The 26,856-nt window shown below is 42.3% G+C and overlaps 1 protein-coding gene across 1 annotated transcript in view; it reads right to left on the bottom strand.

Annotated features, from left to right (window-relative positions):
• Positions 1-26,856, bottom strand: part of csmd3b (CUB and Sushi multiple domains 3b) — a 318,096-nt gene that overhangs the window by 155,465 nt on the left and 135,775 nt on the right. The window contains exon 5 of the mRNA XM_047344329.1: positions 635-842. Coding sequence (XP_047200285.1) covers positions 635-842 — 208 coding nt within the window. The remainder of the gene's footprint in view (positions 1-634; positions 843-26,856) is intronic.

The raw sequence follows: 26,856 nt of genomic DNA, 5'->3' as shown, positions 1-26,856 counted from the left end.
TCTGTAGCAATGTTTTCTTTTTATTACCGGTTCTTACTTGAGTTCTACCTTATTTTTACGGCCCGTTTTAACTTTTTATTACTGCACTCCTAGTGTGGTTAAATTCTACCGTAAATTCAGCTGCTACGTGACTGCATTATCTCAGAAATGTCAACGCGATCCTTAGTGGGGTTATTTTAAAAGAATCGATCAGGACCAGCCTTCCCATAAGCCACAGAAAGTACAGTGGGACTCTGCTGTACCTTTGTAATACTGCTCACAAATTAGTTTTCTGAACAACAGAACAATATTTCTTTAAAATGTCAACGTTAACTTGAATTTGTGTCATGAAATAACTCATATTACCATTTTTTCTTTTGTCATGCCACTTGGTTTAAACCTCAGTATCCACCCTGGTGTCTTGCTGTTGGATATGTTCATATTTGTCATTTTCACCATCCAGCTAATTGTCTTCTACAGCTGAGTATATCTAAAGCTGATCTGTGACTCATGCCTCCAGTGAAAAAAAACTAAAATACTGAACCAGACGGATAAATAGATTCCTCTGGCGTCACCACATTTCGCACCACCGTAATGGAACTGGGACAAACACACGTATGAATGAATAAGAATAGCAGCAAATACAGTGACTCACCAAATGGTTGGTGGTTCGGATCCCTCCACTTCCAGGTAGTCGTACTTCTCCTCTGTCTGGAAGTCTGTAAAGATGACAGAGATGGTGTCTCCAGGTTCGGCCAATAGGATCCAAGTACAGTCGGCCTGGTTACCATAGTTGCCGGGGTAACCGGGACTGGTCACCACCCCACTGCCGCCCCTCACAGTGCCCCCACATGTGTCCTCAGCTGTCAATCAAATCAGAGTGACAAATAGAAAACCTGGGTTAGGGAGAGGAGGAGGGACCGAGGGGCGGACTTTTTTTTTTGTTCTTGGTTTTTAAAATTCAATTTCTTGCTTTTGGATAAATTTCACAGCTCCGTAAGATGGGGGGCGGGTCAGATTTATAAACGTGTCAATTCAGCTGATTATCCAGATTAGCATTTAAGACCTAATTCTCGAATCGATCTAACATGTCTCAACCGGTCAAGTTGATCACAGGTCAGCCAGCCCAACTCCTCACCTCTCTCCCTCTATGAGGCGACTGCTCCTAGGTAACAGAGTTTTAGTGTATTACTGAAACACTCTGTGCTCGCAACCCTCAATGTTATTTGGTGGCTGGGATGTTAGAAATGGATGGTTTTCATATTGTGGACATATGGAGCTCTTACATCACACTTCAGTTATGAAGTAGATATATGGAGAATATACATGGTATTGTATAGACAGTTGCGTTACTATGTTTTATGGAATTGAATAAACTTGTAGCTTTGGGGTTAAGCCAGTAGATTTTGGAGAATGTTCTCTTTTAGCCAGTTAGAATCAGGGGGTGGGGTTTAGGGGTTAGGCTGCAGTTCCTGTCACACTCCGAGCTGCTGTCCTCTCCTCCAATAACAAGGCACGTTTCCCTTTCCTCCAATCACAGGGCCCTGCTCTCGTCCCCTCCAATCGCCACCGAGGGACTTTGGTTTCGGCTGTTTCCCAATTGGCTGGTTTAGTTGCAGCCTATCGTTTAATCCCTGGTTAGTTCCAAAACATGTGGACCAGATGTGACGGTGGATTTGCCTAATTTCCTCTAATTGCTGATCACATCTGATTGATAGTCTCATTCATAATTGGCGGTGGTGCTGATTATTGTATAACAGATAAAGACACATGGATTGCGCTGTGCACACGGCATAAATTATACACATATAATTTATACGGTTACACTCACAGAGAAAGAAACATACAACATTGGACCTTGTCACTGGGACATTGGTTGTATGGCAAGTTGTTGGAGATGAACGGGCTCAGTTTGCTCTTTCAAAATGCAGGTTTTTTTAAAGAGTATTCAGATGAATGTGCAAAACGAGATGATCTGATTCAACATTTTGAAATTTGCATTTATTAAAAGCAAGTCGAGCCCAGTCAAGAATCCAATGCCCCAGCGATAAAAGGCACAATGATGAACCTTTTTTTCTGAGAGCGTACAAGTCCAACTGTAAACACGGTATAAATTATACCTGTATAATTTATAGTTATACATAAAAGAGGCAATACTGTATGTAATACACTCTTACAGCAGACATGCATTTTTTCCTACACACCAGTGAGTGCAATTTGGGGCGGCACGTGATTCATACGACTCTGCGGCACATCACGTTGATATCATCAGTATTTAGAGAAGACAGAGGAACACGAGATGCGCGCTCTCCTAAACTGCACTCACTGATAAGCTGAAAAAGACACATCCTTTATAGGAGTGGAGACAGGGGGCTGTCAGGTGCACATGCACGTCACTCCGGATCACCCACGCAGGGGTGGGGATGCATGTACAGATGACAGAGATTAGGTTGGGAACCAAGCCAGACTCCACCCACAGGAGGGGCATGGAGAATAACTGTGGCCCAAGACTCACATGGAGCAACAGACGATTAACCAATAGAATGAAATAGAAACATCAGCAAAATATATTAGAAATTGGACGGAACAGGTTGCACTGAGTAGAGACAGGAAATACAGAGAGGCTTATCAGGGCAACATAAATAGAAAACAGAGACAAACGGAAATAGACTGAAACAAAAAAGGGAGAGACTCAGACTGAAAGGGACAAAGAGGTAAGAAGAGAAAAGTGTGATAAGGCAAAGTAACTGGTTTAAAATAAATTCTTAGAAAGACGTGTTTTCAATGAATCAGAGTGAGAAGTGAGGAACAGAACAGTGTTCAACTGTCTGATTAAAGCAGCAGCTTGTGTCAAAGTAGGTTGACACAAGCTGCTGCTCAAAACATGTGGAAATGTGAAGAAGTAGCACGTGAATTGTTCCAAACTGCAGGTGCTGATGTATTGGAAATGAAGGAGATTCACAATTTACAGTTTATTCATTCAGACAGACAGACAGACAGACAGACAGACAGACAGACAGGCAGGCAGACAGACAGACAAACATAGAGACAGACAGACAGACAGATAGGCAGGCTGGCAGGCTGGGAAGGCAGAGACAGACGGACCAGTCCTTTATCCAGACAGACATCCATTCCATGGCTAGACAGTTAAGAAGATTTGTATAAATGACCGAAGACCCAGAACCAAGACCAACTGAGACCCCATCACATTTGCTGCAGAGCAATGATGCTGTAGCCTGTGCGTGCATGTGTGTGTGTGTGAGTGTGTGAGTGTGTCCGCACTGTGGGAGACGTTGCTCCTCACAGGATGACAGCTGTCACCTCATGACAACAGGACATCCGCGAGCACTGGTGGACATGCACCTGCATTCACGCACACTCACACATATACACCGATACTGGCCCTAACACACACACACACACACAAACACACACACCTCTCCTACTGCCGCTCTCCAGCTTATTGATGTGCCCCTGACAGATGACAGACACGTGGAAAGGCCTCAAGGTGCACTGGTGTATTGCTCTTATTAAATAAGGGGTAAGGAACTTTAAAAAAGGTGTATTACAAATGTCAGCGATTCTCTCAAACGCAGCAGACCTCTAGTGAATGTGGCATAATGATTTTGTAGGATAACGCTAATTCACTCATTATATGCTCTGTATCTTAAATGCTGTGACCTGAACAAACAAATACATCATTACCTTTAAAATAAGCAGATTTGAACACTACTGTAGATCTGGAGGACACCTGACAGTCACATACAGATGATGATATGAACATGAACATTTCAGCTGACACATGATGCAATTAGGATCCTCACAAATTCTGCTGTGTGTCATCCAGACACACGGAGCTGTGCAGGGAGCGCTTCAGGAGCAGCTGCTCTAATAAAAAATGACATTTGTCACGTGCACGCAGAGGGGGTGGGAAGTCTAGATACCTATAGCCAGCGCTGATTACCTTCTGTTAAATCTGCGTGCACCAGAAATGACACGGAACTCGTCAGCTTTCCATGTTGCACGCGCTAATTCTGGCTACGGCTCACTCCAGCTCCATTAATCATGAGAGGACATCTGTGTGACAGCGTTAAATATTAGTGTCTCCCTCACTTCCGTGCCTCGGCCCATCACTTCCCTCTCGAGCCCGTTTGCAGTATAAAATGAATATGTCACAATAAAAACAATAACAGTCCATGTCGCCATTAGGGGCAGGTCGCAGATTACAGCCTATTAATTAGATGATCCTCTCATTTTGGAATCCTACGCCGTCTGGAGCAAGTGGAGGAATGAAATTTCATTACATACAGTACGAGTCTGATCAGGTTAAAGCAGTGAGTTAAATCCAATAAGCACTTAATTTAATCTGTGCCTTACAACTAAAGAGCACTGAGGTCACCGCAGCGACTGTCGGTGCTCGAACTGAGCTTTGTTTGAAGATGAGGAACAAAATTGATATAAGTGATTATTGAATTGTTAGAAAATGACTGAAATCCTTGGTATCTGGTTATTAAAAGTAAGTTCAGTTACGGTTCAACCTGAATCTGCATTCATTGGTTTCATAAAATAATAAATGGATTATTCTTCCAGTTAGAGGTTCATCACTGTGTTAAAGGCTACACAGTTACAGCTTATATAAATGTATTTAAATCTACTTAAATATATTATAAATGTATTGTTTCCATATGTTTGTTATTTTGTTAACATGGTTGCAAAGTTTAGTCTCCGTTTCCTTCCACGTTCCAGAAAATGAAGCCAAATATCCCAGATAGAAACGCTGCCATCTTGTGCTAATCACATGATTTGAAGCCACAGTTTGCTCAGCAGGGATCTGAGGATGGAGGCGCTGGACCTAGGTCTCGCAAATCCATGCGCTCGACCAATCACATGTCAGTCTCAGCTGTCAATCATCAAATAACTAATTAAACTCAAACGTACTAGAAAATGATTAACACTATTTGATAAAAAAGTACCTAAAATGCCAGAAAGCAACTTTGATAAACTTCACATACTCTGACTTTTTACTTTGGTCCCATGTGCTGTTTGCAGGGTTTAGACCAATACTGCAGTCAGCCACCAGGGCGGCAACTGAAACGCTTTGACTTCACTTTTGGGTAACCAACATGGCTTCCATTTGCATACACAGTCTATGATTCGTCCATACACTGACATGTCATCTCTAAAATCAATATTTCGATGGATGTGAAGCTCACACTGATCTGTATCTGACTCTGAATGTGACCTCAAAGTTACAAATCTATACAAACACTTATAAGTGAATCCCTGAAATGTGAGAAAATACTGAGACACCAAAATGTTGCTTTGTTTGACCTCCTTGACAATTTCTGTAAATTGTAATCTCTGGTACTTTCCCGAGGTATTGCACACGGACGAGAAGATGGAAGAGCGAAGGTTTTTTATTCTCTCAGATCAGTGTTTCTAATCCGATTCCATCACGGGGGCCAACCTGAGTAAATCTATAGGTGAGTGAGGGCTTCGCAATCAGGGCTGCACTGTTCTGCTCTCTGCTCTGCTTTTATTTCGTGGACCTGACCTCGTGCTCGTGACCCAGCGCACTGACCCATAAGCTGAGCGAAAGTCTATGTGAGGGAGGGTGAGTATGACTGTGTGTGTGTGTGGGAAGGGGGGAGGCGAAGATGGGCGGGTAGAGAAAGGTAGTGTTGACCATGTTGCCTTCATTTCTTATCACATCACTGAGCGAGCGATGCCCTTTTCTTCGTTCGTTCCTCTCTCTCTCTCTCTCTAGCTGTTGTCGTAGCGACCCCTCTCCTTTCCTCCCCGCTGATTCACTGCTCTCTTCACCTCTTCCCTTTTTCTGCATTCAGATTATTTCTTAGCGTAAAACCATCACATCTCCTCTTCTTACCCTCTTCCCCAATTCATCCTCCCCTTCTAAGGCTAACCCCCTCCTCCCTCTACTTCCTCATCCTTCCTCCGCCTCTAACTCTCCCCCCCCCTCCCTCGCTCCGTCTCTCTCATGGCCTGGGGCGCTTTGATCACTCGCTCTTAGCCTCCTTATCCCGCCTCTCTCTCTCTCCCATCCATTCATCCCTTCTTCCCCACTGTGCTGTCATCAATATCGCAGCCATCTGAGGATTCCTTCTTTATCCCGTTTCGCTGTGTCTTCCTTTAAGATCTTACTTACTCTCTCTGCACTTCACTCTCCATCTCTCACTCTCTCTCTCTCTCCCACACCCTCCCTTTCCCTCTCTCTCTCTCTCGCTCTCTCTTTCGGCTGATTGATTTTATGTTTAATGGCTTTTCTGGCCTCATCTCCTTTTTCCCCCCACTTGCTGTATCTTCCTCCTCTTCCTTTCCTTCTGTCCCATAACTCCATCCCTTTCCTGTGTCACTTTGATAGTCAGATCACTATCACCATCAGATTCATACACACACACACAGACACACACACACACACACACACACACACACACACACACACACACACACACACACTCACACACACTTCAATCACCAAAGACCCAGTGTGCTGTCAGCCTCTAAGGATTATGGGCCATCTACATCATCCTCTCCTCTCCTCTGTCTTCAGGCTGTATCCATCCATCCCTTCTGCTCTCTTATCTACATCCACCCACCCATCCATCAACCTCTTGCCCCCTATATGCTGTAAAGCTGAATACATACAGCCACCCCTCTTTCTCCCTCATCACTCCATCTGTACCTTTCATACCGTCTACCTGCCGTGAATGGCAGAACAGAAAGGAGGAACACTGCCCGTAAATGATTAACCTTTTTATTGTCTTTAATTCAATTTCCTCCCGGTTCTAAGTTGCCGGACATTCATCAAGTGTCTTTAGCAGCTGCTCTGCGTGCCACGTCGCCTCAATGCACGGAAAACGCAATATCACTTGTGGTCTCAATGTCACTGTCACCACGCAGCCGTGCCAGGATGCATTAAGCCACGGTTCTAGATGCATAAGAATCAGATCCTACGGACGGTGCCAGCACATCTGCAAAGCCCAGTAATGGAATTGGTGGCATTGTGAACTGAATCCAACTTAGCTCCTGGATGCAGTCCAGCAGCGATGGGCTTACAAGCAATGCAAAGAAAAAAAAGAGTCGTCAAAATCACCATTTATCACTTTCCCCTTCAGACCAGCACACAAAGGCTTTGTTTTAACTGATTTGACGCCGGTTTGGACAAAGTTTCGTTAGGTTGATGAACAAAAAGGATTTAGCTCGGGTTAGAATCCTTGATTAAGGTTATAGATAATCATTATAGTCATGATTAAACATCAACCATCTTTAAGAAACAGGAAGTAAACAGCAGTCTCCTGTGTGAGTGTCCGAGGTTTTTGTAGAGGCAGTCGCACATCTCAACCTCCTCCTGGTCTTACTGACTCTAGTGTGTAGTCTTTCGGCCATTTGCTGATTCTGTAGTGTTTCTTGGGATGAAACTAGTCTACTCTACATCTGGTTTGTCTCAGACAGAACGTACGTTTACAAGAATTTGACAGATTAATGCCGAGATTAAGATAATCTACGTAACTACGGATATACTGTTTGTCTGTGTGTGTGTGTGTGTGTGTGTGTGTGTGTGTGTGTGTGTGTGTGTGTGTGTGTGTGTGTGTGTGTGTGTGTGTGTGTGTCAAATTCCGGATCAGTTTAAAACGAGGCTTTGTAATAAAACATGATCAACTAGACTTAACAAACTGAGAGAATTAGAAATAAACTAATTTCTTGTACAGAAGCCTGACTCAAGTTACCTCCTGCAGTTGAGTAAAAAAAAAAGAGAGCCTGAGTCACTATTTGAGGAAATAAGGTCATAAAGTATTTGGCTGGAGTTCTCTGTGACTAAACACCTAATTTCCTTTCCAACGTCTCCTTTGTGCCATGAGGTGTATATATTCACGACTGATGTTCTGGCTTTTACTATATATTATGGTGTAATTACAGGGTATTTGCTACTAGTTTGGTGCAGAGTGGCCACAGTGCACTGCAAGTCTCGTTTTACAAATGCCATTTAGTATGACACACGGTGTGATCATTCATAAAATTGTGCAGGGTGACCACAGAACATCAGGCCAACGACCTACGGTGTGTTTTTTATGACTAATGTTTTTTTTTAAAGTAATTGATGTGACACTTGGTGCGCCCACCATCTTTGCTGAGATGAGTACAACATAATATTTGGACTGTTCTTCGGGGCAGCCTGCGGTTTAGTGAAGCACGAGTGAAAGAGTAATCTAGCTTAAAAATTCCAGGGAGGATTGTCTGACTTTGTTGTTCAAGAAATTAGTTTTGAGTTGATTTAGTTGTGTATATGGAAAGTGATGCATTCAGAGAACAGTTTTTTGCACCATCTGCTCCCACAAAACAGCTTCATATTCCTTGGCTGCTATTCGACCATGCAGCAGACATGTGGGCTAAAGGCATCCTTCATTTTGCCAAATGTAAACCCATCTGGATGTGATGTATGACATTATTTTTCTCACATGAACAGGCTGTATTTTCTTCACACCCAAACTGAGCCATTGTGTCTTTGATGAATTCTGCGGTAACTTCTACAGCTGCCGTTTTGTGTGGTTTACATCCTTTCCCCGTTCATATTCCGCTGGTGTGCATCAATTTATGATCACTGTTTTCTGATGCAATAGCTTGTCATGACCACAGACTGCTCCCCCTCAGGCTTTCAGGTATCAACTATGGGCCTTTAAAGCTCTGCTGCCATATTTCGCTTTGAAAACTCATAAAAGTGACGACTGCCGTACTGCGCTTAAAGCAGACAAACACCCGCATTAAACGGTGTATTACTCACCTGCTTTGCTGCCTTAGTGGCTGTGGTTTAGTATATTTAAATACATTTCTATGACTCGGACGCTCCCATAATTCCCTTTTTCCTTCCCTTTGCATATTGCTGTCATATTTTTCTATCACTCGTTAAAAACATTGGATGCTGTCATCTGCTTGGCTCAGTAGCATTTAGGGCAAACACACACACACATACACACACACACACACACACACACACATCGCTAGTAACCATGCTGACCTTCAGATCCTCCCACCATCTGTCCAGGAATCAAAAAACAGATGCTGTCTGCCAGTCAACTAACAGCCCGACATTTAGACCAATTAGGGCAGAAGAGAGATTTAATGGTAGCTCACCAGAAGGAGACATAAAGAGAGAAGGCATTGATTGATAGATATATCGCTATCATGATTATTATTCTTACAGTGGCCTTTCAACCCTGATTAACCCCGAGCATCACATTTGCTGGCAACAGATAAAGTCAGCGACAATTTTACTCATTATACAGAATTATTCTCTCCTCCTATTCCTGATACATCCGGATGACACCAGTGACTCAAATTAAGTTGTGTGAAAAAGTGATGCTATTGATTTCTCGTTCAGATTTTGCAATGATTTTACTCAAAACCCAGTGTGCGTACTAAAATCCACCTTTCTTGTGTGAACATGCTACAGCTTCAGGTCTTCTTCTCGTGCTCACACTGCTTCTGTGCAAGCGTCAAACATCTGCTATTGGATTTCTATTCAAAAATCTAAGATGGGGGGGAAAGCATAGAAAATGAACTGCAACATGCAATCATAAGGTTTAGCCCTATTTCGTAGGTACATCTGATTGTGTGTCTGCTCATGTGCCTGTTTCCCTTTGTCCTTGTGTACCTCCCCAGGTTTATGTTTTGAACATGTGCAGTTAAACCTTTTGTGTGGAGGAGAGAGAGAGAGAGAGAGAGAGAGACAGACACCCTGGGTGTCAGTGTGTGTTAAATGTCATCTCTGACATCTTCAACAAATAGCTGCATACTGAGAGTTTAACGCATCACAGCCCTGATGAAACACACACTTGGCTCTTGTCTCTCTTCCCTTCAGCCAGATACATGTCTTTTCTGCTCTTCTTTTGTGCCACATCCCCCCTTTTTTTTTTTGTAGCCTGCGAGGGCATGTGTCAAACACAGTAAAACACGCACACATGAAATAGTAAGCTAAACCAACCATGCTCTCCCAAAAGAATGGTAACACACTAGAGTGATCTTATTCCCCAACCAGGATAATGGCACAATCAAGGAGTATTCAAGATATTACAGCCTAGAAAGACAACAATAAAAACCCTTTTGCAACTGGTCCAAAGCCCCACTAACATCTTTCTTTCGTCTGCATTGGGAATGGATACGATCTGAATTCACTCCTGGGTCCAAAGACGCTGAAGTAGACACGGCTCTGGCGCTGATCATGAACACGACACACAGGGAAACATCTCCATCTTCATCGTCTTTATTTTGGCAATCCAGACGTTGATGCTGCACCTTGCTGGTGTCGTTTGTGTATTTTAAATCTTGGGAACAATGTAAAAGCACCTTTTTTTTTCTTTGTACAGTGCAAGGTACAACCCTGATGCTCATTTTAAAAACGTATAGAAAAGGCATAATGAATCTGAAACTGCATGATGAGACGTCTTCATCTACAAAGCTCCATCGCATGCAAAACGTCATATATAACATGCCCCGGGCTGTTCCTCTGATCATTGGTGGACCAGCACAGCATCTGGACACCAGGAGAATATCCAGCTTTGAAAATATTCCACGATTAAGCAAATTCATTCAGTATAAATGCTGGAATTTACTGGAAAACACTTGAAAAAAAAAAATATATATGTTTGACGTTCCGTGTGTGTGAATACTGAAGGTATTTGATATAATTGCTGTATTAGCGAGGACCCACACAAGAAGAGAAACATAAAATGATCAAATGAAGTGAAATGACACACAGTGAAAAGTGATGTCTTTTCTAAAAAGAGCATTATTAGATTACTGTCACCAAGTTTAGTCACAGTAATAATCCACTGTCACAGAGTTTGATAGCAAAATGCCACGTCTCCAGTGATGACAGTCCCTCTGAATGTTGAAACTTACATTTGCCGAGTCCAAACAGTTCCTATCTGAAAAGACTTGAAAATGCAAACAGCAATCTGTGCCGACAGACATCAACCACAAACCATAAAGGTGGATCTGTATGCTAGTCTATATCTAGTTGACATTTTGCCCTATGCAATCAATATGTAGAAATAAAGATGGTGGTCGATATTAGCGAGAAAAAGTCAGCAAGCTGTACCACCACTGAACCGATTCCCTCTTTCATGGTGTGTGTGGACGACCTTTTCTACTTTCCATAATCAATACCTGGGCATGAAAATGCAAATCAACACTAAATGTAACAAGTTATTCCAAAGGAGGTGTTTACATTTACATCTGGGTCACGTCTCCAATGATTTTACAGGAAGAATCCATTGAAAAATAGAGACTGTGATACTGAGTACAGAGAGGAATGTAAGATGAACTCAATCTGCATCATAACCAACAAAATGATGCTACAGCCGTGTCCCAAATCAGGGGCCACCTCCCCTGCGTAGGAATCCCTATTTGCATTTCCTGTTGCTTCAGCCATCCAGATTGCTCGCCTGTTAGCTTCTTCACCGGCATGCAATGAATCCTGGGAGAGGTTGGCCTGAGAAGGATCCACCTCTTAGATCCTTCGTCACTCGGAAATGTCAACACACGTTTGTCGACTTAATTTGAAGGAGCCTTTGAAATTTGGACATCCTGGTTACACCACTGTGACGCAAGTGGTCTTTAGGTGCAGCCTCCGGAGGGTGTGGCCACTGAATTGAGACACAGACGACGACCGCTGGGGACGGAATTGAGTTGACGTATAGAAAATGTGTTACAGATGTTCAATAGGCTAGATGGTTGTCTCTCTTTCACTCTCTATGTGTGTTTACTCATCAGGATCTTTTCCATCATAACCAAATAACCTGTCCAGTCTAGAACCTCTTGGGGGCCAAAGTCTGGTTTTACTGAGGCAAAATTAAATTTGGAAGTCAATACAATGTAGGATAGTAGTGTTTGTGTGTGTGTGTGTGTGTGTCCAGGAATGAGAAATTGCTGCGGTGAATAAAAAAGCCAACAGAAAGAGGACAAACAGGAGAACAAGGGACAGAAGTGATTGGTGGAGATAAACAGCGACTGAGATAGAAAGGAAAGACAAGGGGCCAAAGAGAGAGAGGTGCAGCGTCTACGATGACTCCGAGACTCTCATTCAATTAGTCTGTCATTGTTGAAAATAGAAAGTAACAGAATAAGAGCGTCGACAAAACAAAGAGGTGCTTGTGCGTCTAGCTATCTCTACTTTTATCTGGATTAATGGTTTCTCGTTGCTTTGTAAAGCGATATTATAAAACTTATTTTTAAAACCCGAATGAATAAATTTGATTTAACCTGATCTGCGACAAAGAGAGTGAAAGAAGAGACAGGCACACGGATGAAAGGATGTCTGTGTTTTGTCTGATGTCCACTTTGTAAATTGATTATTGAAAATAATGAGATGCTTTGCTGTTATGTTGCGTTTTAAGACACAAGAAGCTACTTTTAAAGTTCTGTCCATGAATTTAGACATTGAAAAATACACATGAAAACAAAATGGATTTAAAATCCGGAGTCAAATGAACAGCTGCAGAGTTGAACTTGGATTGTTCACATTTATTCCCATCACTCAGCACCATTAACAGCAGCAGAGCTTTTCCAGGACAGACCCATCTATACCCATACAATTTAAGAAGTGGTATCTATCATCCAGCTCTCATGGAATTCTCAGAGAGAGAGAGAGAATGTGAGAGAGAGAGAGAGAGAGAGAGAGAGAGAGAGAGAGACACATGTTAGTTGAGGAAAAGACAGATGACAGAGCAAACCCAGATGATGACGGATGATTTAATGAAGAACTGACTGGCTGGAAGAAGGGAAAAGCAATTAGAAGACAAAACAGGCGCACAGAGGGGAGAGATGGGGGGAGAAGGAGATGGAACGAGAGGAAAGATGGATGAATATTGGATAGAAATGGATCAAGACGGCGACTGAGAGGATTAGCGGGAACAATGGCGAGATAAGGGGGAGAGATAGAGAAATATGAATATAGATAAAGAGCAACACCAGGAACGGAGGCAGAGGCATGCAGATCGACTGCATTGTGATGCAGACGGAGACAGGGAGGGAGCAGGAGAGATCAACGGATAGAACGGTTTAAAAATACGAATTCCAGATAATATCTCACGGAGAAATGGAGAGATTTGAGCATCGCAACGCATGTGTGTGTGTGTGTGTGTGTGTGTGTGTGTGTGTGTGTGTGTGTGTGTGTGTGTGTGTGTGTGACAGGAGGGGTCGTATGAAAACTGGAAAATGATGAAAATGTATTTCAGGGATAGAAGCTAAAAGAAAAACTTCCAAACTGGGAATGTTTCACACGTGTTTACTTGCCAAGAAGATAGTTTTACGCCATGTTATAGCTCCGTGTCCATATTCGAGTCAAGCGGAAGTGTATTCATTGCTATGGTAACGACCGACCGCCGTGATCGCTGATGTGTTTGCAAAACTCCTCCCCTCCGGTATTTTTCCGGTAAGTGCAGTTCCATGCATTTAACACTAGGTGGTGAAGTCCAGGTATGAAAAGGAATCGCCGACAGAAAACAAAAACCTTGCGTAAAAGAGTTTTTAGTTTGTGAAACTACAATATTTTGGGATTTATTACAGGGAACTGAGTCACAAAAACTTTGACGAAAGTTACAAAACCCGAAATTTGCAATCGCCAAGTGTGAAATTGGGGGGGGGGTGTCAGCCAGTGCATGTATCTGCTGGATGTGTGAATCCAGCTGAAAACCAAACAGGGTGCAAGTATCTGAACTCTTTGTTGCTTGTGGTTTTGTTTCATTCTGTCTCTCTTCAATGTTTTACCAAAGGCAGAAGAACAAAGAGCTGGACATTTTCTTTCTGCCGCCGCCTACAGCACCTTGTTTTTCCTATATTCCATAATTTTGAAAGGTTTTGTTTTCTTCCTCCTCCCACTCTTAACCTTCTTGCTTCCTGACCTTGAGTTCAGTTCCAATTCAAAGTGCTATCTCACACGACTGTGGCGTACACGACGTTGCCAAAGGCTCAAACACATGCAAATAAAAAAAAACTCTTTACTCCCTTGTCTGGCCATTTCTTCCTCTTTCTGTACTTCACTTCTCTCTCTTCAAGGAAAGGTCAATTCCAAGTAGGTTTTAATGCTCGGAGATCAATGCAGGTGCTCCCTGGTCATGTGTATGTCTGTGTCCATATTCCGTGTGTGAGCTATGTGTGTATGTGTCCATGTCAGTCGTTGGGCAGCATGCATTCATGAGCATCTGTGAGTTAGTGTGTGTTTGGATTATTCATGAGGCTAAAGTGCTCCGCTGGGAGAAATGCAATGCAGAATGTTTCTAATATCTTATTCGCAACATGTCTTTCTTTGTTTTAAAAATGCATCGCCTGAGGAGATTTAGCTTTTCAAACCTTAAAACTGAACTCTGTGAAAACCATCTCAATAAAATCTTCTTTAAAACCAATCTTCACAGTCCGTAATCTTCACGTACTCCTTTACAGCTTCGTAAACAGTGCGGGGCGATCATCAATCTCATCCCTCGCATGTACATTAAAGAACATTTTAACGTGTTTTTTTTTATTGTTTAACTTTCTCAAACGTTTCTGCAGCTCAGTGAAAGGACATCATTGTTTAACACGGCAAACCTTCGAGAAGAGTTTGCACAAGATCCCAGGTGGTGATGACAAAACCAGCTCTCCCAGAGGGGCGTGGATTAAAGATACATGCTGCTACACATATGTGTCAACACATGGGTTCGTAATTTAAAGTGCATGACACGCATTAGTGCAATTTACTGCATGCTATCAAGAACAGCTGTTAAAAAGGAGCATATCGACTGTTTATAAAAATGGATGACATGACAGGTCCCCAAAAGTGAAGCCGTGGTATCTTGATCTCTTTCTAGTGCCTGGCTGCAGTTAAGATCACACATCCTGCCACCTCCATGTTAGTAGCATGGACATGGGCCAAACTAAAAACTAAAACAAATACATGTTTCTATCATTTTAAGTGGTTGTTGTCAAACTGATGTATATTGATGCGCTAATTTTTCTGTTAAGTTTGGTTTTGGTTTGTTATTTGATGCGATAACAACGGGGTGAAACGTCATGATTGACAGCTGAGACTGACTCGCCATTGGTCGAGCCCGTACCTGTGGCTCCAGCCCCCTTTCGCCACTGCACAGACTCTTGCTGCAAATTACATCACTGCTGCAAGATGGCCGCATTCAAATCCAGAGTAGTTTGGCTTCATTTTAAATAGTGGGAAGAAGGGAAGATTCATCGGTGATCTGTATTTACATTGTCTGCATCCCTGTGTTCGTACTCTTCATCGGGAGTCCTTGACGTAACTTTTTAACACAATGGTTACTTCATTTTTTACCTGTAGAGGCACCATATGTTTAGATTAATGAATTGCTGTATGTATTAACGGCGGTGGAGTCACTGGGAGGCAGTGGGACTGGGTGGTGGAAATACAAAGGGCACAACTGTCAGAGCCTGAGCACATCTTCACCATTACACATGCTCATGGAAATGTTTCCTTATTGTTTCATTTAGCCCGATTCCACGGACTTGCACGAGAATCTTGTGTTTGAGTGCCTTTTGAATATTGCTTTGATGCAATGTGCTTTTCATTAACTTGAACTATCAAGTGTATCTGCTGGTTTTTGGTGTGCGCTAAACGGTGGCACTGCTGTGACCGTGGGTGTAATTGTGATTATGTGTGATAGTGTCTTGTTTTATAAACACAGATCGCTGCGTATGTCAAATAATGTGCGTGTGATGAAGGGTGTGGATCTCAGAGTCATGCATAGGTGAATATCCTGATTGCCTGTTACGCTGCGAATGAGCCAGTCATGCATGTTGACTACTGATACACACACCAGCACCCAGTGGAGGATGTGTGTGTATGTGCATCTGCATGGTTATGTCTGTGTCACACTGTCATATGTGCGGGTGCATGGATGTGCACGTGAGTCCACACATACAAATTCCTATTTTATGTGTGTACAACCTGATATTATATGTATGTGTATTTTAAAATAGCACGTTAAATGCAAACATACTAAGGTTAACTGAAGCCAGTCTAAACAAACAAATCATGCATGTACAGGCATCTCCTCGGGGAGTGTGTGTCTGTGTGTTTCTGTAAGTGTAAGCCTGCATGTTAGTTATGATATATGTGCACTGCTGGTGCCTGCAAATTAATATGAATGACAAAATCCATGTCAGTAAAGTGCAGCGAGGTATGTCCACTGTTTTCATTGAGCGGTAACCGCAGCAAGATTACCATGTCCTCTCTTTCAGACAAATGTCAAAGTAGTTGAAGCTCTAGTATGGAGCACCTCCTCCTCCACCCACAACTCCACCTCAGCAGTGCTGGGCCACAGGATCATCTTCACATGCCACTGGAAGTAAAATAATAGAAATGCAACTGCACTAAAGTAATTAAACAGAAAATTCAAGGTTCATTATTTTGCACACAGAGGACTCGTCGTTATTAGCATTTCATTAATTCACATAATATGAGCTATTCATCCCCTATTTTATTTTTCAACTAAAGATTATCAACTACCAATGTTGTGATTTGAAGTTGACCGCTGGCTGAGCTCAGAGTGAACCAGACCACCTGCTATAAAAAGCTGCTGGACCGGTGACATCCTGAGAGTCAGCAGACTGAGCCGACGGTTTTGGCATCTACAGCTTCCTTATTATAAGATGGCTTGATACCATTTATACACCACAATGCAGCGTCCTGCTGCAAGCAAGTGGAAATGAGCAAATGTGAATAGGAAATATTGTTTGGCCGTGGCAGAGGGAGACTAAGATACTGGAGGTTGTAAAGATGCTAATAATCGGAATCAAATCAGTGTAGAAAACATTCCGGTGCAGTTTTGCATATTTAGCAGTTGCTGAGAAATTAACAATCAATGCTGAAGGTTTGTAAAATCAGCGTGTATGACTCAGGAACCGGTCAAACACATACAGGAATGTTTCAGTGGCAAACCTTCATCTCTGGGGCACTTCTAATCAGCGAGAGCAAAGAGTCAAATTAAACATTCCCTTCCTGCGGCGAGAGAAACATTCCCAAAGAGCAGCGTGGCTTCACTCTGAGTTAGAACTTTGGTGAACCTGCTCTACTCGCTTCACATTCTCGTATATGTGATCGTGCCCTAAAACAGTTTGTGTGCCCCCTGCATGCCTTCGTCAGTATTTCTCAGACAAGGGAACCGAGAGAAAATCCTCTTTCTCTCAGGGTGTCAACCTCCGACCTCCACTTTCATTCTTTCACATTAGTAATTTACACTCATGAAATATATATTTTTGAACCGTGACCTTGAGTATTTGGATACAGATGCTCATTAAGAGTGTGAGAGGACCTAGACCACAGCAATGTTATTTCAATGCATCAGACACACAAGCTGTTTAAGGTTAAAGTTGTAATTTTAAAGCAGTAACTATTTAAAAAAAAAATTGCATTTCTTATTTTAAATGTCACCTTGTCTCCCACTATAAAGGTTTTTTTTATAAATCTTCATTGCGCCCTCAAAGTTTCTTTCATGAGATCCTACAATGTTCAACTTTGAAACACATCTGCTCCTTGGGAGAAAGCATCAAGTCGTGACATGTGACACTGTAAACTTCAGCGCTGCAACATCTACAGTAGATGTGGCAAACCTGAACTAAAATCCCCCTTTTTAAATAAGTTAAAAGAGGAAAGAAGAGAGACTGCTCTGTTTGTTAGTGCGTCATAGCCTCGGGAATAGCTTGTAACTTTTTTTGGGGGGAAACTGCATTTCAACACATCTCATGTCTCTGAACCCGCGGGGGGTCGGATCTTGCGCTTTCATTGTAAAAAAAGTGAAACTTCTGGATAACTCTGCAGATGAAGGTGTTTGAAATTCAGCACTACAGGTGGAGGGAAGTTAAAATTCTAAAATTCCACAGAACCGACTCTTTCATCTTTATCCGAGGACGTGCGCTGTTTTTAACACTTGCATGTCTGTCTCTGGAACTGTTTGGCCCATTTATCATCTCTCTATCTGCAGGTACGCATCCTCCTCACCATCTGGGACACGTAATGTTCGGAGCACGTATGTAACGCCACCGACTTGTCGCAAAAATACAACCGGTAAAGTTTTTTTCCTGCATGTCTCCTTTCCTCTATCTCTTTGTCAGCCACAGAATCTCTTTATGCTGTAACTACATTATGCATGCGGATAGCACGTCTAAACAGCGGTCTCCGTGGTAACCCAAAACACATCCATCATCATCCCCATGACAACCAGGGATAGAGATGTCAATCAGCACTATCCCAGGGGGGAACCGGGAATAAGCCCAAACACCCACACGTGCACAGGGCGGCTGAACGAGTTTGGTGCATACACGCACACAACTGCACCTGGAACGACGCTGCACAACTACACACTTATATAAACAGGCAGAACAGTTGGATAAGCGCACGTGGGGCAAGTATGTCGTCAAGGGTATTTGCCGTCACTCCAGATCATCTGTTGGATTACACGCAACTTTCTGCACACACATTTATTTAAGTTGGGCCGGGACATATCCATCATAAAGTGACACACAGCAGGATGGTGCATAAGGGCTCTTTACCACCAGGGGGCCTTCAGCGGAGGATTTAAAAACAGCTCTTAAAGGTTATCTGTGGAGCTGCACTCGCTACCTTGACAGCAGCTAAATGTTTTTAAAGCTCAAGTGTCATTCTTCCGAGGTTTTGGCTCAAAAGTAGCAGCAAAGTGCTTCGTGTGCATTTTGTTTAATATTTCACACACACACAACGTCTCCAGGGGGGGACAAAATGACACCAACTGATGAACTATGAACTATATGCTTTGAGCCCTTACAAATAAAATGACTACACAAGAGCAAATGTTTTATCATGAAACCAAACAAGTCACTCGCTCCCTCCCGGGTGGAAGAGTAATGAAGTTCTTTTTTCCTCTCTGTTTCTCACCGACGTGTCCTGACCATAACCTTTCCCCCCTCTGCCTCGCTCCCGCTCACCCTGTCTGTCTCTATCTCCCTCTCCCTCCTGCCTTCTCACCATCCCTCCTTTTCTCTCAGATTAAACTGTCTATCCTGCTGTCCCCCTTGAAATCCCCTGTTACACAGCACCTCAGGCTGTGTGTGTGAGGGTGTGTATGTGTGTGTGTGTGTGTGTGTGTGTGTGTGTGTGTGTGTGTGTGTGTGTGTGTGTGTGTGTGTGTGTGTGTGTGTGTGTGTGTGTGTGTGTGTGTGTGTGTAAGCCAGACACGGTAGCTGAGCATTAAACTGTCAAAGTATCAAGAGACAGGGGAAAAAAGAGAGCAAAGAAGAGAAACAGTGAGAGAGAGAGACAAAGAGAGAGAGAGAGATATCAGCTCATCAGAACCGGAACTGTTTGTAGTGTAGTGGAGGTGGTTCTGTTCCCATAGTAACATCCTCCTTACTGGATTTAAGAAACACCCACCCACCCACCCACACCCACACACACACACACACACACACACACACACACACACACACACACACACACACACACACACTAACTACAGCCTGTCTGTCCATCACACAACATGTGTTTGCTTGTCAGTGTGTTTGTCGGAGCTACAACAACATAACAACATAATCTCGCGGTTTTTTTCGGACAGGTAACACATCTATAATCTTTCAACTGTTGACGACACTGCTGACGTCTGCACATCCATGACATTACACAGTGAACAGCTTTCAAGGGCCCAGTGCAACATATATAGATAGATAGATAGATAGATAGATAGATAGATAGATAGATAGATAGATAGATAGATAGATAGATAGATAGATACATTTAAGAACAACACAGGCATTTCTCCACTCCTTCCTTCAAATAATAATATAAAATAATACAATTACCACTACTACCAACACTATTCTCCTTTAGAAACAATGTAATTACAGCATTTGTTTGTTTATACAGTAGCTTCTTTGTGTTGCTATGGCAGCCATGGTTATTGTCTTACTGTCTGTGACATAGATGGATTGAAGCATGTTTTTCTTATAGATGTGAACCTTTGTTCATATTTGAATTGCCTCCAATGTACAAGAAAGTATATGTACACAGGTTTTAAATCAACCTGCTCATACACACACAGAACCAGCGGAACACATTTACTTCAATAGAAAAAAATATATGTCTTTAACTCCTTACCTGCCTGCTAACCAATACAATTTCTCATCACTGAAAGTCTACTATTTACAGTTGCTAAAAAGGCGGTTTTAAAAAAGAATACGCATGGCCCAATAGCCGACATGCATTTGGAAGCAGATTATGTATGTATGAGACATCCAGATAACAATAGCCATATGTGACCATTACTACAAACAGTGCAGGTGCAGCGGAAGAGCGAATTAAGGACGTGACCGACACTCCCGCGGTCAAGTGCAATAAGAGGAGCTCATTGAGTCAAATGAGATGTGCCGTATGAAATGAAATGGTGGAGAGCGGAGGCACTGGGGCTCTGCACAGCTGCGCAAAATCACTTACGCGGTAACAGAGCAAACCTCGGCGCCATAACAGAGCGAACTGCACTGACGGATAACGTGGACGAGTCCAGACTGTGCTGAGGAGTGTGTGTGTGTGTGTGTGTGTGTGTGTGTGTGTGTGTGTGTGTGTGTGTGGTGAGTTCAGCCTACATGGTTAAACATAAATACTAATAAACAAGGTTAGCTTGTGAAACGAGTGTCTGGGTTGGCCCTTCCTTCTTTTTTTCTTACATCCTGCTGAGATGAATCCGATTGATGGAGGATAAGTGACAGCTATTGATCCTGTCTAATCAGATACATCAGCAAAATCACAAAGGAAGCAGTTTCCTGGGAGCTGTTGTGCTGAAGACGATGCTCGGCAGTTATCAGCATTAATATTAAATCAAAAAAATACGATGGGCTGCTTCAAAGTATGAAACATTTACTGTTTAGAGAGTTTATTATAGAGACTAGGAGAATAAGTGAGGAGTAGTGAGTTGATGCCCCCTGAGAGGCAGGACAGGGTGGTAGAGAAGAAGAGAAACCTGGCTTCCTGAAAATCCATTGTGCTGTTGGCCACAAGCCTGCACACTCTCACACACTCACACTCACTCTCACACACACACACACACACACACACACACACACACACACACACACACACACACAGTGGCTAAATGAGCCCCTGCTGACTACAGCACTGCCACTATGCTGTGCGAGTGTCTGTGTGTGTGTGTCAGAGTGTGAAAGAAAAGTTTGTGATCGTGTGTGATCTTGTGTGTTTGTGTGTGTGTGTGTGTGTGTGTGTATGTGTGTGTGTGAGTGTGTTGTACCCTGTCTGTGTATGTGTGCATATGTGAGTACTTGGATTTGTGTGGCGTGCCCCGCGTTGTGTGTGTTGCAGCGTCAGCAGACTAACAAGGGAAAGAAGCCATCATGGTAAACACATTTTTGAACCAATCACATCGCAGTTAGCTAAAGTACATCTGACACAAACCTTCTGCTGGCCGACACAAACCTCATCCCGCGCTGCCAAAACCTGCCCCGTGAATAAATCAGGGATCGACCAAACAACCCGCGATAATTAAACTCAATTTACATTTTCCTTTTTCGAAAAATAAAACTTTTTAAAAGGGTGCTGTTGAACTCGCTGACGACTGAATCATAATCTTAACAATCAGACATTGAGGGGATAAACACAGACTATTTATTATTTATATATTTAAACATCCCCCAAAAGAAAATTATACAACTGCAAAACTGGGACACATTTAAAGAGTAATTCAGATATAAATACATCTAAAATATTGTTCCCATCATTTCCCCAGTAACATTTAAAAAAAAAAAAAATAATATAGGCACAATTCTAATGCCACCAACCTACGGGTTATAGGCTTGTGTGCTTTGGTGTTAGCATCAGATCCTAATGCTGAAGTGATATTTTGCCGTATTCCTGCAGACAACACGTGTTGACTTCACACAGTGTTGCGGAGAATTGTTATGTTCAGTATTTATGAGGAGTAACTACTCAGGTGTGTGTGTGTTTGTGTCTGTGTGTGTTGCAGCGGTTTCTCCCAGTCCGTGTCTTTTGTGTCTAACTATGTCAGAGTCTGCGTCTACAAGCTGGTTTAACAGGAACAGCTCTGTGAAATATGTATTTAGCCGATTGCATTACTATCCGTGTCTTGAGTGAGTGTGCGTTGTCTTTTTGTGAACGGTATGTCGCTCCTATCTAGCTAAGTGTGTAACATGGAAGTGACAAAAAACTTAATTCAGATTCTGGTGTCGCCGCTGTCCAGCATCCAGTGTTTTATGGTTAAATAAATGACCATGAGTCGGATCTGCTGATTATACAGTCACACACTTAATCAGTGTCAGTGTTTAACTGTGGTAAAAGTGTCTTACTGGAATCCTCTTGATACCACAAGTCCGACTAATTTAGTGCAGGATTGATTTTAGTTTTTCTATTTTGGGTGTAAAAACAACTGAATAGAAGAACCAAGGAAGGGGGGGGGGATCAAGGAAAGCTGATAAATAAAAAAACATAATCAATATCGGAGCAAATATGTCCAGAACATTTCCCCTCTCTTACGTGGCTCATGAAAAAACGATGTGTTGTGTTTATTCTCTACTCCCTGGACTATATTTTTGCCAGACCCAGTTGTAATGCTTTGTTTGAACATACAGATGATAAAACAGACTTTAAACTGCCATTTAAATGGCAATGACACCATAAGCTGTGATGCTGCGGTATTATGTTACCCTGCTGAGAGGCATTTTAGACCATTACCGCCACTGCCTCAGGGTTATGGAAGCTACTCTGCAAATGAGGAATTATGCAGTTTTACTACAAACATGAACATAAAAAGCACTAAAGGTTACAGAGAGAGGGTTTCCACACTAAGAGTGTCACAGAGCAAGAGGAACATATGAAACCGAATGAGGGGGAGACAGCGGTGCCGTGGTATGGGTCGTATTTGGAGAAGGGTACTTGTAGATGAGCTACAACAGCAATCTCACGTCAGTGTTAACAAAAGTTTGGATGGAGGAGACGGGAGGAGGAGAGGAAAGTGGAGGGAGAGAGAGGGGAGAGCGAGGTTGCGAGACTCGAGCGGGTCTGCAGGGACGAGATAAGAGTGCTTCAAGTGTCACTACAAGACTGGTACATTGATCTGAGACGGAAGGAGTGAGACAGAGAGGTGTGAAGAGGGAGTTTCATTACTGTGAACACCGTGTTTTTAATATGGTTTCAAATCCTGCACTGTTATTACATTTTAAACGAAACAAACAGAGGCACTACCTCCCACATAAAGACCTGGCAAACACTGTCATAGTTCTACATATTCCAAAATTTGGGGGGTGTGTCTGAAAGTCAGCAGCTCTAATCACACGCTCTCAGTCAACTGGCATGCAGATCAGATGTGCTCCATGAAGTGTAGTCAGTGCTTTTGGTCAGTGCTAAAATATGTCATGTCTGTCCACTTAGTTTTTAAACGTGCTAATGATATCAGTATTAATTAAATGCCACAGCGTCCCACAAACTTCAACACAAGTGGCTTGAACAACAATTCAATTAAGGCAATTAATTGGTCTTCATAAAAAACAAACACTCATTTGACAATGTCTCCAAACCAGGGCCAGCTCATGATGGGACACTGATTATATACAGATCAGAGTCCTCACTTTCTGACCCACTTTTCAAGGCCTGTTTGATGGTGAAGACTTGGTTTAAGAGTTAGGGTTAGAATTAGGTTTAGGTTAGACTGTTATGGTTAAGGTTAGGCTAAGGGGCTAGGGGATGCATTATGTCAACGAGTGTCCTCACTAAGATAGCAGTACAAATGTGTGTAGAGGGAGGGCGCGGACTATATTAACTGTGTCATTTTTTGCACAGGTAGAAACATATGGTCCTGTATTACCTTAATCTCTACCTGGGAATACACTGTATACAATAAGAGGCACTTCCTGTCTGTTGGCCAGTGTGTGTGTGTGTGTGTGTGTGTGTGTGTGTGTGTGTGTGTGTGTGTGTGTGTGTGTGTGTGTGTGTGTGTGTGCAGTCTCCAGCTGCTTGAATCAGCAGAGCTTTATGTCCACAGGGAACCATTAGCAAGATAATAATGAGACCATAGAGAGGCTGGAATGTGTGTGTGTGTGTGTTTGTGTGTGTGCACATGTCTTTCTATGTTTATGAGGTCCAGTTTGGATCAATACCATCATTGTGAGGACATTTTGACCGGTCCTCACAAATTCACTGGGCTGTTTGCGGGTTGGGACTTGGTTTGGGGTTGGCTTGTGATGGTTAAGGTTAGGGTAAGGGGCTAAGGAATGCATTATGTCAATGAGTGTCCTCACTAAGAGAGAAGTACAAACAAACAAAGAAGGAGACATTGCGTAAAATGAGAGGAAACAAATGCTGCCCTCATAAACATAAAGATCACTGTATTTTCCTGCTTTGTTAATCATTGGAGTCATTATAGTGGTTGTGGTCATGAGGGAAAATTAAGTGCCAGGACGTCTTAAAAATATACACAATATCGTGTTGTATATTTGACTAAAAGTATTTTTAAGCTGTGTTATTGTTTTATTAGATTTCCTCCAATTATTTTATGTGATTACTGAATTTCCATTTCAGATTATTAACTTATTAAAGGACCAACTAAAAAAAATGACCTACCTGATGGGTAATAAATCACAATGAGCCGCTTGCTTGGTTTAGCAGCTATACTAATGAAACAACCTAATATCCTAGAGTTGATCAGCATTTCACTCACAAGAAAAAAGAAACTAAAAAGAATATTGTAAGGTCTTGTAAGAAACGAGAGGCTAATTGTACTTCTTTGACAGAATGAAGACGTCGTCCTATATGTTTTATATGTTCTATATATATATATATATATATAAAACTTTTCTTACGTAAGATTCAGTGAGAAGTTTGAAGTTATTTTTATCCTTAATTACCTTCGTCTGAAATGCAATAAATAGACTTGACTTGAAATAATCATCTGGATTGAAAAGGAATGAGGAGCAGGTGGGTCACATACTGTATGAAGCACTTTGATTCCTAATTTGTGTGATTTAAGAGCCAAAGAGCCAAAACTAATGAATATCAGCCAGGTGACTAACTACTGATCTTCTTTACGGCATGAACCGACAACCACTTTGATTCCTCGTGCTAATTGGATGAGGTCACTTCACTGACCCGCTGAAGTTTATTCATCTCTCATACTCAGAGTTCCACTCGATGAGAAGATGAGAGTTCTGCTGCCGCTGATTTATAGAAGTTAATTTGATCTTTGCAGGAGTTTCAAAACTCTTTGATTATCTCCAGTACATGTGGCGTACACAAGCACACAGCCAGAAATCAATAGTGAAAACACAATTATACACAGTGCATGCACAAAATATACGGCAATGTAAACGCGTACAGACTCTCTGAGTGTGTTAGCAGCATGTTTGAGTCAATAGTGCAGCTGAGCTTGAATCTGCAGCACACGCTTGCCCAATGAGGGTGTGTGTGTGTGTGTGTGTGTGTGTGTGTGTGTGTGTGTGTGTGTGTGTGTGTGTGTGTGTGTGTTGGAGGAATAATCCGTTAAAGGTCAGCTGAAGTAGGTCATGCTACTTTCCACATATATGCACATATATGCATTGACACTTACTCATATAGAGTATGTCAAATTGCCATTGTGGTCTAAACCCTGTGTGGGGATCTGATGCATGAAATAATGTTACACAGACTGAAACTGAGAAAAATGCTGCAGAGAAATGAGAGAAGATGCTTCACTGTCCCCGTCCTTAACTATTACGGTTTTCTGGAACACAATATCCCTCAGGGGATTATTGTATAAATCAAATTGTGCAAATATATTTAGTTTTGACCAGTTTCCAAAAAAAGCATCAAAACCATATTTGACACCTTGCTACACGGCCCCATCCTGCCTCAGTTACAAAGGAATTGTCTGAGTTTTACATGCTTGGTTTTTCCCACTGTTCCATACAACTTGTTATTGTGAAAGAAGAGCATCAGCCCCCAGGTCCCCGCTATCTGGACAGAGGGGACGAGCAGGAAGAAGTAAAGAGGTGAAAAAAAAGGATAAAGAAAAGATGCTACCTTTAAAGCTAACACTGTCATCACGATAGCAACACCACCGTGACAATCTTACCATTTCACCTAGCAACAATTCCACTGAGCCTCGGGCGAAACACACAGAGACACACACACACACACACTGTCACAAACACAGAAGGTCATGCGCGCTGTCAGGAGCAGTCATTCACACTCTCTGTCACACACGCGCAAACGCAAAGTGAACTGTGAAAGTCATAGAAAGTTAAAGGGATAGTTCACCCAGAAATGAAAATGGATAATGAATTAAAAAGGAGCATGAGGAAAAAGAAAACCTGAAATAATGACATGTGTTATCACAGCTGAAGATGTATGTTACTGTTTCTCAGTAAAATATAAAATACAAGAATAATTGAAAATATTAGAATACCTATAATAAATAGCGATTACATGTGAAAAGGCCACATTTTGCTTTATGTGACTAAGTGTTGTAAGATCCTCAGGTTAGGATCCTGTATATGTGAAAATCCATTTCTGAGACATTTCCTTTTTCCATATCGGCTGTACTTTTTTCCTGATTCGGCTTCTGTCACTTAGTATCATTAATATCACTTAAAGTCATTATAGCACAGTGAGATTAATCTCCCTTCTGGTGCCAAATCACCCATGTAGAGATTATTTGCTGAGACTTTAAAAGGTTGAGAACAAAGCTATAGCTAATCTGCCTCCATAACTATCATATAGAAGGTTCCCATAGCAACTGTTCCAAGATTCTCAACAACTTCCATCTGTCTTTCGTTCTTCCTTAAGCCAGAATGACCAGATACAATTAAATGGGCATTTTCATTTCT

Source organism: Hippoglossus stenolepis, chromosome 17, assembly GCF_022539355.2.
Source record: "Hippoglossus stenolepis isolate QCI-W04-F060 chromosome 17, HSTE1.2, whole genome shotgun sequence".
In the NCBI taxonomy this organism is placed as follows: domain Eukaryota; kingdom Metazoa; phylum Chordata; class Actinopteri; order Pleuronectiformes; family Pleuronectidae; genus Hippoglossus; species Hippoglossus stenolepis.
The sequence above is the reverse complement of the archived record's forward strand: the minus strand, read 5'-3'. Positions and strand labels throughout refer to the sequence as shown.